General features: G+C 45.2%; 2 protein-coding genes across 4 annotated transcripts in view; one reads left to right on the top strand and one right to left on the bottom strand.

Moving 5' to 3' along the window:
* Positions 1 to 2238: 2238 nt before the first annotated feature.
* LOC131575229 (actin nucleation-promoting factor WASL-like) lies at positions 2239 to 7446 on the bottom strand. The gene is made up of 2 exons (XM_058830365.1): positions 6500 to 7446; positions 2239 to 2274 (listed from the first exon to the last, which is right to left on the bottom strand). Exon 1 carries the CDS (start codon positions 7307 to 7309, stop codon positions 6812 to 6814), a length of 498 nt encoding a protein of 165 aa, XP_058686348.1. The 5' UTR covers positions 7310 to 7446; the 3' UTR covers positions 2239 to 2274; positions 6500 to 6811.
* ZNF704 (zinc finger protein 704) overlaps positions 7313 to 14981 on the top strand; it is an 88993-nt gene continuing 81324 nt past the window's right edge. For all 3 annotated transcript variants that reach the window (XM_058830364.1, XM_058830362.1, XM_058830363.1), the window contains exon 1: positions 7313 to 7733. In XM_058830364.1, coding sequence (XP_058686347.1) covers positions 7458 to 7733 — 276 coding nt within the window. In that variant the 5' untranslated portion in view covers positions 7313 to 7457. The remainder of the gene's footprint in view (positions 7734 to 14981) is intronic.

Raw genomic sequence — 14981 nt, 5'->3', positions numbered from 1 at the left:
GGGACTGCCGGAGCTCGGAGCGGGGCTGCCGCAGCTAGGCCGGCCCTCAGCGCCCGGGGGCGGTGCGGAGAGCGGGCCGTCGCCAGCGGCGTGACAGCGAGGGGCACGGACCTGGCGGGGACTGCCCGCTTCCGTGCTAGTCCGCTTCGGCTGAGCCTGTCCGGCTCCCAGCGTGTGTGACTTGTTTGTTTACTCAGGATTTTTCTTCATGGAGGAGAGCAGGGTGGGAGAGGCTGGGAGAGGCAGGAAGAGGTCGGCCGCGTTTCCTCATGGAGAACGGGACAGCTTGATCCCGAAGGAGGACGGACGAGGAAAGAGGAACAAACAGTTTGGTGTGGTCTCGTTCAGCCTTTAAAGGAAAAACGGGCCATCAGAACTGTTCATTTTTCTGGACGCTCCCAAGGAGTTGTCTGGAAGGAGAACTTCCAGAGTAACTTCCATTTTTTCGGGGAGCTTACCTGAAAAAACATCAAACCCAAACAAAAATAATTCCACCAGCACCAAAAATTAGCTTTTATGAACCACTGCACTCCCCAGAAAACAGGAACATGCATAACACAGAAAATGTCTCTTACCTCTCCAGCTAGTGAACTAGCTTGTAGCTGATTGATGAAGGAATCTTTAAAGTGTGAGTGATCCCCAAGTTATCTATCTGCCCAGTGTTTCCCTTAACTTTGGGAAGTTTTTATAGCTCCAAGTGATATTTACTTGGAGCCTTGTCAGTGTGGTATGCAAGCAAAAAAATGTGGAGTGCCTTTTTTCAAAGGAAAGTATTCATCTCCAAGATAAAGAATTTATGGAAAAAAAACTACACTATCTTATCATTGGTAGCAAGATGAACAAAATAAAATTTTAGTCATTGCTTAATTTATTGGTGTAAATATTTTTATTGCTGGTGTTGACTAACAGCTATGTAGCCTTTTTTTTTTTTTTTTTTTTCTTCCACAAGATTTACAAAGGAGCTTCCATGTGAAAAGTAAGTCTGAAAGAAGTTTTTTGGGTCCTGTAATATTTATGTTTTTCTGAGTGCCCGATCTAATTTGAGGAAAAGCTAGTTACTTTCTTTTAATTGCTATCTCTGCAAATTCAGCTTTGACTTTCAGAATCAATCTAAGTTCTTTGACACTTCATTGAGAAAGAGGAAGTTGATGTGCCAATCTTGCAGTTTTCTTTAGTATATATTTAATATAATTTGCAGGGGAAGTTCCATCTGAATTAAGACAATTAATGAATACACTTGCTTAAAATAACATTTCAATTATCATCTTTCATTTCCTATATCCTCCCTTTAATTCTCATGTCATTTCAGGGATTGTTATTTCATGCACATTGCTGTTACCCCATATGAATGAGCACAAGCAACATAGAAAATCCCTCAAATAACTTTTGTGTGTGTGTGTAAGAAAACCCCAGCTTATGTATACATGGTTATTTCCATTTTCAGAGGCCTATGTATCCTGTGTGTCTGCCCTCAGTGTAGACTCTTCGGGTTTTTTTGCCTGCACTGCTTTTGTTCAGAAAAAGTGTTTTCTCTCTTTTTTTTTTTTTTTTTTTTTCATGTTGAGTCAGCTAATTAAGTAGGAAAATGTTAGTGTTACTTTTTTCAAGTTCATCCCCATGTTTTTCTCAGTCTAGTTAATTTGTAAAAAGGGGAACCATAGTCACTGTATTAGCACTAGCATGAAACTCCAGTGAGTTGACCTCTTTTTTAAGCAGGGGAACAAAACCTTTTAAGAGACATGAACGTGTAAATCACATTAAAGTACTAATGGTAAAAGAAAGACCTCTGGGGAGGGGTTTCTAAAAAGCCGTGCAGGTCTGGTTGGTGTTCATTCTCTCACAGTCCAAGGATGGACTGTCTGGAATTCCTTTCATTTCTGTACCAGTAAGGTTATTCAGACCTAGTCAGTATTTCAGTAGTAACTGAAAAGTTATGTGTAATGTCTGGTGAATTTTTCCACTTCATTCATGCCAGCATGGCTGGCACTGGGACCTCCTTCACGCAGAAGGCACAGCCTTGTCTGCAGGGTGGCATTTTACTGCACAACAGCCAGACGCAGAAGTGACCCTGTGCTCCCCACTCAGCTGACAAGTGGGGCAGAGGCGTGTCACAGAAGCGATGATTTCGCGTACTGAGAAGGGGGTCGGAAGGTTGCCACCTCTCCTTTTGAGCAGCATCTGGTAGACAATTTTCTGCCTAATATTGTCAATCATTCCCTTGTTCTTGAAGGTGCCTGGCTGTCCTCCCAGCTGGAGTGAGAACTTCAATGATCACTAGAAAGCAAAACAAATGCAAAGTTTACAAAGGGAGTGTGGAGAAGGCAGGTCCCCGAATAAAGAAGTTGGCAGGGGCTCAGATGCCTGGGATTATGAGGGAAGTGGGACACACACACACAGTTAGTGCACATGCTGGTTTGAATACCAAAGCTCAAACAAATACATTTGTGGCACTCTAAAAAGTGAAAAGTGAATGACTAGTTGATTAGGTTATATTTGAAAAAAATGTGATGAAATGTGCAGTAAATTGAGGGTGTCTTTGTATTGCTGCTAGATTTTTAAAGGCAAGAACTGAAGCATAGCATCATCAGTCTGGGAGGAGGCAGGAGCAGGGGGGTCTTGCCTCTAGTGATAAAAAGCTGGCATTCATGGACAAGGGGAAAAAATATTCAGATATTAAAGAAAATAACAAAAAATGTATTATTTCCTTGAAGGCATATAAAAAAAAAGGAGAAAAATAAAAGAGATTAAAAAAAAAAAAAAACCAAAAATGAGAGCTAGCTGAGGCAGGATTCAGGGTGGTCCAATAAAATGCCTGCTGTTGATGTAGCCACCTGCTCCTATGAGGCAAACTAAAGCACACCCATACTAGTGCTTGTTAGCTGTGGCTAGTGTTGCATTGCTGAGTGATGGTCCCTGGTGGAAGCACTTCTGGGACCAGTGAGCAGGGAGGTTATAGAGTAAGTAATGCCTCCTCAGCATTACAGAAAAATCTCTGCTTTTTGAAGTAAAAGGAACTTGTTCCCTTGATGTGATGTCAGGGAAGCTTTGCCTGTAGTCATGATCACAGTAGCAGCTGCTGGATAGAACAAAATGTCAAACAGATCAGTAAATAATTATCTTAAAAATTTGATGAATACTTAACTGAACAAGGGACTAAATGAAATATTTGGGAAAAATATGTATTATAAGACAACTCCACCTGATGGTAATCAGCACGGAGTAGTTAAGCCAGTGCTAGGGAAAGACAGATTTATTTATTTTTCTGTGCCTAGTGCACAGGGCTACCCAGTGGGTATACTGAAAGAAGATAGACAATAATTATTCAAGATGAAGTGAAAAGCTGTCAGTGTAATTCACCTTCACAGATTGCTCTAGAAGAACTTCTACAGGGAGATATATAGGCTTACATCTACTTATCATAAGAATTGTCTCATGTCTTTAGAGAGAGAGAGAAATTTCATTTTTGGAAGTATGAACTGATTGTTAAGGTTAGAGGCAAAGAAGCACCTGAAACATTTCTGCTGTGTTGGAGAGCTGTGTACACAAAGGGAGTGTGGATGTGCACATTAACTTTTAATAAGCTTGGAAATCATTGACATGTAAACAGCTCCTACTCCAGCCAGAGCCTGTACTTACATTAGAGGCATATTTTGGTGTGGTACAATCATGAGATATCTCTGTTGAGCTAAGTGATACAATATTACCCCATATATCACAAGAATTTACGTGGTGTCAGGCCATGGCTATGGGCCAGAATTGTTCAGCAGATCACCCCAAGAGTGCTAAGACTGAGTCTCTGGCAAAAAATGTTGATGTGTGATACTGGATTATGACCTGTGTTTGACACTTAACTGTTTGTGAATGTAAATATATAGAAAAGGACTGTCTAGGACTCCCTGACTTCCTTCATAATTTAGCTCCCCTGGGAAGCACTGGAAGGACAGCAAGGGTTCAGCTTCAGCTCCATTCATACTGCAAGTCAGACAGACTGGAAGAAATGGAGCAAACAGTCATTTCTATCTTTTGTTTGTATCAAATATTGTGAGAGAAGTTATTCCTACTATAGCTCCAATCTGGCTTGCCTGAGAAGTGCTAGAAATCTTTAACCAATCTGTTGTAGAGTTGTCAACACTGTCTTCTCATTCCATTTGATAACCCAACAGGAGTAAAAAACATTAGCAGCTCAGATTACTAATGGAAAGTCAGTCTTCTCTAAACCCCTTCCTGGGACTGCACTGGCCATCAACCTAGTGAACTCTGGATTGTCATTCCCTCTGGACCCCAAAACTATTTTGGCATCTCTCCCTCCACCAGAATTTGGTTACACTTTTCCTCTGTCACCCTGACCAACTCTTGCAGGGATCACATGCTGTCCTTCTCTGCTTTGAGATCTGATGGGCCATAAACTGGTGGAGTCCTGTGGAGAAGAGGAAACATTTTGGGGGATGGAGCATCTTCCTGCAGGCAGGCAGGCCTGGGATGTTTTGTGTGTGCCTGAGTACCTGCCTGAGCCTCTTTGCCTTCTGCCACCATGCTTCCAAACCAGAGAACCCATCTAAGTAATTCTTGAAACAATTGTTGAACTGAGAACTGAAAGCCTGGTAATTGATTAGCAATCTCTGTTTTTATGTTCACCAGAAACCTCAGGGCAAGAGGTGTCAAGTTAGCTATACCTTAGAGCAGATCCCAGAGCAAACCTGGCAAAAAGGCTGAATAGGGAGTTCAAAGAGACGCTGAAGTGTGAGCTGTCATGGGAGTTAACAGATGTGCCTCTACAAGCCCAGCTATCCTTTATCACCACAGTTTTCTGCAAGAGATCCTTTGGTTTCCATTCTGTTGTTTGTAGTGTTCATGCTAGTACATATAATCCAATTCATATGATCCAATTTAGTAATCCACACTTGCTGCATATAGTTTCTAAATTTGTTTCTTATTTTGCTGCAATTAAAACACACAGGACTTTAAAAAAACTAAGGAAGTCTCTCAATATATATCCCAATATGTGGCAGATAGGAATGGGACTCGTAGTAACACAATTATAATTCAGATAACTGTGAACACAACCCACTAGAGAAGATCACAATTAGATTCAGGTAGTATTAAAATTATATAAAACACTTCAAATAATCTGAAGACTAGGAGGTATTGGAATGATTCTATTTCCATGCCTTTAAGGTATAAGGAACTATGACTACCATTGAAATTCATGTTGAAATTCATGTTTAAGGTAATAAAACCTAAGCATAACTTAATTATGTCAAATATAAACTCTAAATCTGAACATTCAGCATAGGAATAAAACAAAACAAAAAAAAAAGTATTTATATATATATTATTTTTCCCCACCAATTTCCCCTTTATACAACATCAGCTTCAAAAAACTATGACTGATCCACTCATCCAGGTGTCAAGAAGTTAAGCACACATGTAGTAGCAGGAAAAAAGACAGAACATCTTGTGGCAGCATGTACTAGAAGTTTTGGCTGCTGTTCTGCTGAGATGGGCTGAGCTGACATTGCAGTGCAGCTGGTCAAAGCACTGGGAAAACATCTGGAAAGGACAGTTTTGGAGAGGTGGGGAAATACTGCTGGAAACCCTGATATGCCAGAATTTGCCAGCAATTTTGTTGCAGATCTTGACCCAGATCTCTGGGAACCTTGAAATAATGAATGCAAACAACTGGTTTGCAGGTTGGGTTGAGAGAATTCAAACAACTTACAGAGTTTGACATGAAAAGCCACTTCAGTATTTAAGAACAGGTACTGTATTATGTATAATTTCTTGCCTAAAAAATGCTGTATGCTATATTCCAGAATAAAAAATACCATTGCTTTTTGAAAGGGATGAATTAACCTAGGATGAAGCTTGGCCCCATGCTGACAATATGTGTACATTTGGCCTGTTGGCAGGTCTCTAGAACAGAATGTGCAGGGAGAAAAGTACTGAACACTGAGAAGGGAATGACTGTAATTCACTTGTAGATGGAAAAGAATATACATATGGCTCAAAAAATAACATGTGAACGCAGACTTAAGATTTATAGAGGAAGAGTTTAGGAAAAGCATGTGACAACCTTAAGTATAATTCAGTCTCAAGAGGCATTAATGAATGGCATAGAAGCCTGTAGCAAATTTAAATGCTGGCCACAGTAACTTGAAACTGTTTGGAAACGATTTTAATTTTCTAAAAAAAAAGCTTTTCAGAAAGATATTTTAAGTTCGAAGCACAGAATTTAAACCAGAAATTATTTCCCTAACAGTTCCAGGTAATTTTCTTCTCAACAGGGTATAGATACCACTGCTTCAATTATTGATCTTGAAAAAAACCCAAACAAATTCTTAATTTCAGAATTTTTTTCCTCCAAAAGTTCCATTTTTCCGCCATTTATCTTTTTTTAGGGGGAAGAAGTGAAATAATTTTATTTTACTGAAGCCCGAGAAATCTGGCAGCCTGTCCTGCGGGTGGAGGTTGTCACAGAATCAATTAGGTTGGAACAAACCTCCGAGATCATCGGATCCGACGTATGACTGAACACCACCGGGTGAACTAAATTATAGTACCAAGTGTCATCCCCAGTCCTTCCTTAAGCAGCTCCACGGTCGGCGACTCCCTCCACCACCTCTCCTGGGCAGCTCAGTCCCATATCTAAACACATTCCTCCTGATGTCCAACCCAAACCTTGCCTGGCGTAGCCTAAGACTTTAGCCTCTCGTCCTGTCACTGCTTATCTGAGAGAAAAAGCCGCCCTCTCCCTGGCTACAGCCTCCTTTCAGGGACTTGTAGAAAACACTAAGGTCCCCCCGAGCCTCCTTTACTCCAGCCTAAACAACCCCAGCTCCGTCAGCCACTCCTCACAGGACTTGTGCTCCAGACCCTTCTCCAGCTTTGTTGCCCTTCTCCGGACACGCTGCAGCACCGCAATGTCCTGTCGGGCACCCGTGCCCTGCTGCGGTGTGAACACAGCACACGCGGGCAGGGCCGGCAGGGCGCTCCCGGGCCGAGGCGGGTGGGCGGCGGGGGCCGGCCTGCCCGGCAGCCAAATCCGCCCGCGGCTCCGGGCGAAGGCGGCGCGGCCCCAGCGCCCCGCGCCTGGCGGAGCCGCGGCCGGCGGGAATCCAGTCCGGGTTTTGGCGCCGGGGACCGGCGGCGGCGAGGAAGGGCGAGCGGGAGGGACCGCGCGCTGCACCCGACAGCCGAGCCGGGCCGGGCGGGCAGCCGGCGGAGGAGGAGGGCGCGGGGAGCAGGTGGGCGAGCGGCGGGGCGGCCACGCCGGCTCCGGGCCCGCCTGGCCGCGGTCGCGGGCCCCCATGGCCGCGGCGCGCCCGCCGCACACACCCACCGCCGCCCCCCGGTGAGCGCCGCCGCCGCCCCTTGGGCACCTCGGCGGGGCCGCTGCCCGCGGCCGGGGCTGAGCGCGGCGGGAGGCGGCCGGGCCGGGCCGGCCGGGCGGAGGCAGCATGCAGGCGCGGCGCTTGGCCAAGCGCTCCAGCATGGGCAGCCGGCGGCTGAGCGCGGCGGCGCCGCAGGTGGACGCGGTCCGGCCCCCCAAGCCCGAGAGCGCCTGGAGGCCGCCCCGGCGGGAGGGCTCCGCTGCGGCGCTTGAGGAAGAGGACGAAGACGAGGACGTGGTGGTTGAGGTGGAGGAGGAAGAGGAGGAGGAGGAGGGCGGCCTGGGGAGCGCCCCCCCGGCACTGGCCGGCCACGGCAAGGGCCCCCTCCGGGGGAGCCTTAAGGTGCGTCCCGGGAGGGAGCGGGGCGGGGGCGGTTGAGGGGCCCGGACGGGGGTGCGGAGCCGGCGAGGCGGGCCGGGCCGGGCCGGGCCGGGCCGGGCCGCTGTCCCGGGCTGGGCCGGCAGGCGCTGCGGGCGGCCTGGGGCCGGCGACGGGGCTGGGAGCGGGCTGGCGCCGGGAGGCTCTGGGGGACTCCGACGGCGGGCGGGCGGGCCGGCTGGCCGGCCCTCAGCAAGTCCCGGGCGAAGCTGGCGGGGGGCGTGGGGAGCCATCGGGGTCTGAAGGAGTTTGAGCATTGGGAGTGGAGACTTGGCTGGGTGAAGCGCGCGGCTGGCGGGGGTTGGAAGGATGTTCGACCCGGCCGTGTGCGCAGAGGTGTTCGGAGAGCTGTGCCTGCGGGGCGTGCGAGCTGCCGGGGCTGGGCAAGGCTCCTGCGAGCGCGGGTGGCCGTGGTCAGGAGGCCTGGGTGGGCGACCTGTGGAAAGTTTAGGAATGCAGCCTTTCTGTGCAGAGGCCCGATTCAAATCCCATCGAAGCGTGCGCGGGCAGTGCGCTGAAATCGGTGCGGTTTGGAACAACCTGATGAACACACCCACTGGCTGAGATCCCGCAGATTTAGGCGTAATGATTTTATTATGAAGCGTTTTCTGTAATTATTTTTCTCTTGGGATAACCAGGGTAGTAGGATTAAGTCTATGTACAGTACTATAGAGGATTCGTGTGATAGATGTGCACTGGTTATGGAAAATAAATGTGTATGAAAGTTTAAAGGGCACCCATTTTAATTGATTTTTGGTTGTTTGGTTTTTTTTCAATCTAAGTAATAATTCTTACTTAATAAGAGTTCAGGGTTGGATAATTGGAGTGCTGTATTACCATTGGGGTCTCTCCTGTATCCACAGATGGGGAGAAAAAGAAGGAAACAAATCCAAAGCAAACGACACACAAAGGAAAATAGCAGCAGAAATGCAAGTTATCCCTGTATTACTTCAGAGCAGTTTTGTTACAGCACTGAGAATCAGTGTGACACAGCTGGGTCATCGGACTGTAGCTCTTCACTGGGTCTGTCAAATGCCATGAGTTGCGGTTATGGTGTTTGGGTCAGACCATCCAAGGTACTGGGGCCTGGCAGGCTGAAACAACTTTGTTGCTACAGAAACAACACTTGACACTTGAGTGGTAGCTTTAGGATGAGGAACACTACAATGGACTTCTGGTCCCATCATTCTCCCCTTAGTAATGAAAGTCTTAAGTGGTAGAGAAGGCTTAGAGGAACTTCCTGTGTATACCTAATAGGAAAAAGAGTGAAATTCTTAAGTGGAGCATAATAAACTGAAATATAACTGGATTACATAGGTATAATCTGCATATAATGTGTGAGTGTACTGTTCTCTTTGTGAACCCTCAACATGCTTTCAGGTAGTAGGACTGTAAGAGATTGCTGGTATTTCTGCCTTACACTTAGGAGTATGTGTACTTACAAAAATATTGTGCTTGCATGTATTTACTTCCTTGAATAGTAAACCTATCTCATAGGTCAGATGAGTGTAGTAATGTCTGTTAGTCTACTTTTAGCGTACATAATAAACTGCTGTGTCACCACTGATAACCAGGTGCACATATTTACCCTCTTTGGAGGTATGTTTCTGTCATTACCTGCTCAGTTTCTGCTTTCTCTGTTTATACTTTTGAGTATTATAAACTACAGGGACTTAAAATTTAACATTGTAAATGAATTATCTTTGGTTTCTGTGTATTTCTTTAGAGATTGTTAGTGTGAGAGCTCTCAAAGCTTAATGGGAGGGTTCTTCCAAGTAATTTTAAAGCAGCAGATTAAACTTCTTTGCCTTTGGCATTGTGTTTCTGAGTGCTTTTAAACTTGAAGCAACTGAACTGCAGAGGTGCTTCCCAAAAGTAGCTCTGGCTTTGTGGCTTGGAGTGTGTCAGAAAGTGGGTTTTCCAAGTGGTTTATGTTTCTTTTAATGAGAGAAGCAGACATAAAATGAATATTGAGGTCCAACTGCAAAGTACTGGGAGGGTAATAGGACTGGCATGATCTGGTTGTGATTTGTCAACTGGAATTCCTTCCAAATGGAGAAGTGGCATGGAATAAGCAGCATTTGACTCCCAGGGCTTTTGAAATGGGGCCTGGGAACAAAGTAAATTGAAGGGGTGTCGCCTCCTGAGAGATGGCATAAATTGTTGCGGTGACCAATACTCTTCATAATAAGAGAAATCCTAAAGAGCATCAGAATTCATTTGGACTTGAAAGGAAAGTGATCTGGGTTTTGCAGTATATGCTATCTGGATAATTCAATTAAGAAGCATCACACAGTGTTCTGGTGTGTATTCACATATACATTTGATGTCTGTGCCCTTAGGTGGAATGGCATTTTAAAGCTAGAGGTGTCAGGGGCTTGTGACAAAGTCACTTCTGTGAACTGCCTGTGATACAAGGATGAAAGCATCATAGGGTCAGCAATGGAATTAATACTGTTAAAAGGTGCCTGAGAATTTGGTTCACTAGTCAAAAATCAGCAAAGTACTGGTGCTATTAGGTCTTATAGCCACATTCTCTGCTCCAGAAAGAAGTCCGCTGTGTGGCTGCACCTTTGGTAGTCTGGTTTTGACCCTTACTCTTAAGCATGGGGATAGAGGGGAAGAAGTACTTTATACAGATAAATATTATTTCTCCAGTTTCTGAAGTCATGGAAAGAGAGCACATATATGACAATAAAGAAAGACTGGTGGTCATGGGGAAGATACGAAAATCGTGTCTTAATGGTGCTGTAGCTGCCCAGGAGGAGAACACTGGAGAATGTTTTTGTTGCTTTTTCTCCCCTGCTATGCTGCCATGCTGGAAGAGGCATGAGTGTGCTGTGTGTGACTGGTGGGTAATGGCAGAATAGCCAGAGAATCTTGGAGAGCCTGTAAAGCCTAGCTGAGAAGTGCTGTGTTTTCTTACTTTGTCAGAACTAGTTCATGAATCTCTGTATGGAAATGAATTACACCAAGGTGCTGATTATGCACACTTATTTTGCATGTGAAACTTTTTGTGCAGTCCATATTTGCTTTGGCTGCATTTGGATTTTCAGCTATTTGAAATTAGATGAAAAAGTATAAGTAGTGTAATTGCTAGTACTTTTTCTTGAAGCATGGGTTAATTTGCAGTCCTGTTTAATTCATCTTTAGTATGCAGCCTAGTTCAAATATCACAAATAGCCATGTTAGTACCATGCTGGGGTTAATGCAGTCTGTGGAAAGTGCTGAGTTTGATGATAGGGTAAGAAGTTTTGAAGTAGGGTCCATCAGCAGTCTCCAGTGCTGACTTTATCAGATACTTAGAAGAAAGCCCCACTGCAAGTAGCAGAGTTATGCTAATTTGTCTGTAAACAATTAGAATGCTATGATTTAGATTGTGGGCTAGTAGTGAACATGGGCTTGTGATAACATGTCAGCATGTTGCAATGTTTTCTCTACTGTAGTGAATAGTAAATGAGTTAGTGCTTACTTCGTTCAGTTGAGTTCCAGCCCAATTTCTGTCCCCAGGCTAAGAGTATGGACACAGGACATTCCTAATCCCGCTGACTATGGGTGCTGCACCTGTTCCTCACCCATGGAACTACCTGTTCCAGATACTGGCTTGTTTGTGAACACCTCTTTGTAGTTTAGAAGGATAAATTTTCCACAAGTGGATTTGATCCTGCAAATACATAGCTCCCAAAGTGATGGAGAATGATCAGATGAAGTCAGAAAATTAAAGATCCAGAGAGCTGTGCGGTGACGGCAGAGGAATACAAGAGCCCAGGCAGTATAAGCAGGACTTTAACTTCATGCTTACACTTTAACATTGGGCTCAGTTTTGACCACTTTGTGAAGTGAAATTTATGACAAGTGCAAAGTAAGGAGCATGTACAAGTCTGTTCCAGAGGTTTCAGGATGGAGATGGCAAACATTGGTAGGAGTTCATGAAAAATTATGCTTTTGAACACAGTTTTGTGGTTTGTTATCTTTTGGGTTGATTTTTTCACCCTTTTTTGTTTTTTAAAGGTAAAGACATATGTGTGATATGTGGGATGCAGAAGAATCTTTAGAGCTTATATGGAAGAAATCAGTTGCCTTTCAGTTATGTGTTGTTCAGCTGTGTTGAATTCACTCTCTTCTCTTTTTCTTTCTAAAGCCAGGTGTGAATTCAGTCCTTTAAATTAGACTTTCAGCTTTGCTGTCTGAATGGACTATATACTCATCGTGGACAAAAAAGTGGGTTTTCCTGCTTGATTAGCAAAGTGTTATTTAATTTAGCTTTCATATGTGTATGCAAATGTATTTTAATAGGCAATTTCCAAAATACAAGCTTCAAATACCAGATTTCCTTAGTGGAGGAGAGACCTTGCAAAACACATTAGGAACTTAAGAGGAAAATTAAATCTTCCCTTTCAGACTAATAATGATAATGTTATTTTTATAAATACTGCTAGTTATTAGAACACCCGAACTTACGTCCTGAACCTGGAGCCTTTTAGGCTAGGCTGTGTACAAACTTAGAACAAGCATGATCCTGGTCTGCCTACTTCTGTAGAGAGTAACATGAGATATGAATGAACACTGATGGACTGTGAGGAACAACTAAAGGATGAGACGAGAGAGGCAGATAAACACCAGCAACTTAGCTGTATTTTTGTAAGTAGATAAAGTTAATTTTTAAATTTCAATCTTCCTTCAGTTTCTTGTTCTTGAGTGAAAACCTGTCTAGTGAAGTTGGTGTGGAAAATTCTTGGCTAGACTTGTGGTTTTTTTTCTTTTCTTCCTTTTGAAAAATTTTAAATTTTAAATTTTAACATAATATGGATTACTGGAGGCAGAACTGGGGGTGCTGAGAAAGTAAAATAGTATTTTTTTTCTCCACTCCCCTAATAAAGAATGAATGGGACTAATTTGCTGAGGATTTTTTAATGTAATTTTGTTGTTGTTGTTGTTTGGACACAGACCAAACAAAACCACTTTGCCTCTAAAAGGAATTGTATTAGAAAACTGTAACTACGTAAAAGTGAAGCCACTAACAGTTCTGATCTTTATTTGCCATATTAGTTTTGGTCTTGAATGAGGTCAGTGCTGAGTGATCAGTTCACAGTCCTCAGGTATTCAGTACATACCAGTGGACAGAGATGTGCTGCTCTGTCTGTCTCAGAACGCTTGGATTTGGAAGGGACCTTGGGAGATCACCTGGTCCAGTCCCCTGTCGCTGCCCGCTCGGCCCCTTTTGCCTCGGCTAGCTGTGGCCGATGTCAGCGGCAGGAGTGGGGAACCAGGCAAGCACTGCGAGGCTCAACCTGGAACCTCCAGAGCTCCTCTGCGCTCTGGCGTTGTGGCTCACAGGGCGACACGGGTTGTGACGAAGGGAGAAAGAGTGCTCAGGCTCTCCCGATTTCCCAGGAACAAGTTTATTCCAACAGGTGCAGGGCTGGGATCACAGGGGAGAGGTCTGAGCCGAGACCCTGGGCACCCCCATGCGCCAGGTTTTAAGGACCGTGGGCGGCTCATATGGTGACCAATGGGACAACAGCAACGGAGGGGTTATGGGTGGGGATTACAATATGCAGGACCAATGGTAGGGACCCGGGGGGGGGGAAAGCAACTGTACAATCAATAGGGCGTCGAGGAAGGGATGATAGGCAAGGAAAGAACTGGAACAAAAGGTGGGGGTTCACATAGATTGACAGGGCTTAGGGGCAGGATTGGGGTGATGGATGGGGAACAATCTGGAAAAATGGGAAGGGTTTACAATGATGGGCAACTGGGGACAAACCATTCTTTATGACAGGGGAGCAACTGGGGTAAACCACCTCTGAACTTAATAAAACCAAGCAATATGGGCGGCAACAGTCCCCCAGGTCCAGTAGGGTCTGGATGTAGAGCTGACAATGTCCAGATAGGTTTTGAGTATCTTCAAGGAAGGAGACTCCTCAGCCTGTTTGGGCAACCTGTTCCAGTGCTGGGTCACCCTCAGAGTGAAGAAGTGTTTCCTGATGTTCAGAGGGAGCCTCCTGTATTGCAGTGTATGACCATTGCCTCTGGTCCTGGCACTGGGCACCATTGAGGAGAGCCTGTCTCCTCAATGTTCCCTCCATTCAGATGTTTCTAGACATTTTTAAGATTCCCCTAAGCTCTCTCTTGGGTGAACAGTCCCAGCTCTCCTCATAGGAGAGGTAATCCAATCTCTTAATCACAGAATCACAGAACAGTTTGGAATGGAAAGCACCTTAAAAATCTTTTATTTCCAAGCCTCTTGCTGTGGACAGCAAGATGTCACTCACTGACTAGACCAGGTTGCTCAGAGCTCAGTTGAGCCTTGAACACTTCAGGGCTGGGGAATCCACCACTTTTCTGGGCACCTGTTCTAGTGCTTGGCCACCCTCTGAGTAAAGAATTTCTTCCTAACACCTCCTCTAAACATGCCCTCTTTTCATTTTAAAACTGTCACTCTTCTTTGTGTCACTATCTGCCCATTCAAAAAGTCCTTCTCCCTCCTTTGTGTAAGTCCCCTTGAGGTACTGGAAGGCTGTAGTGAGGTTTCTCCAAAGCCTTCTCTTCTCCATGTTGAAATCATTCTGGTGGCCTTTTGCTGCACTTTTTCTGGTGTGTCCATGTCTTTCTTTTATTTGGGATCCCAGAACTGCACCTGTCATTCCAGGTGTGGCCTCTCCAGTGCCTTAGTAGAGGGGGCAGGATCATCTCCCTCTACCTGCTGTCAATACTTTGTCTAATGCAGCCCAGGACATGGTTCTGCTATTTGCCACAACGGCTCACTGCTGGCTCATGTTCAGCTTGGTGTCCACTGGGAGCCCAGGGCCTTTTCCACAAAGCTGTTTTCCAACTGGGTGGCCTCCAGCAGAAACTAGTGCCTGGGTTTGTCCCTCCCCAGGTCCAGGACTCCACATTTCCCCTGCCTGGATTTCTTGAGGTTCCTGTTGGCTCATTTCTCTAACCTGTCAAGGTTTCTCTGGGTGGCCGCATGAGTGTCGGGTGTATCATCCACATCTGCTCCTCCCTGTCTTGTGATCCCTTCCCAGGGATCAAGGTGAGGCTGACCAGCCAGCCTGTATTTCCCTGGGTCTTCCTTGGAGATAGAAGTGACATTTTTTTCCATCTGAAAATTAAATATTGAGAAAGTGCTTTTCATGGGCTCGTAATTAACATTTGTAATGTGTCCTGTGACAAGTGCAGATGCACAGACCATCTGTGCCTTTGTTG

Source organism: Poecile atricapillus, chromosome 2 (genome assembly GCF_030490865.1).
Source record: "Poecile atricapillus isolate bPoeAtr1 chromosome 2, bPoeAtr1.hap1, whole genome shotgun sequence".
NCBI classification, from domain to species: Eukaryota; Metazoa; Chordata; class Aves; order Passeriformes; family Paridae; genus Poecile; species Poecile atricapillus.
This window is presented reverse-complemented; position numbering and strand designations above follow the sequence as displayed.

What these genes read in the sequence shown, in the direction of transcription:
- LOC131575229 (XM_058830365.1), bottom strand. Translation starts at nt 7,309, where the DNA reads ATGGGGGCCCGCGACCGCGGCCAGGCGGGCCCGGAGCCGGCGTGGCCG.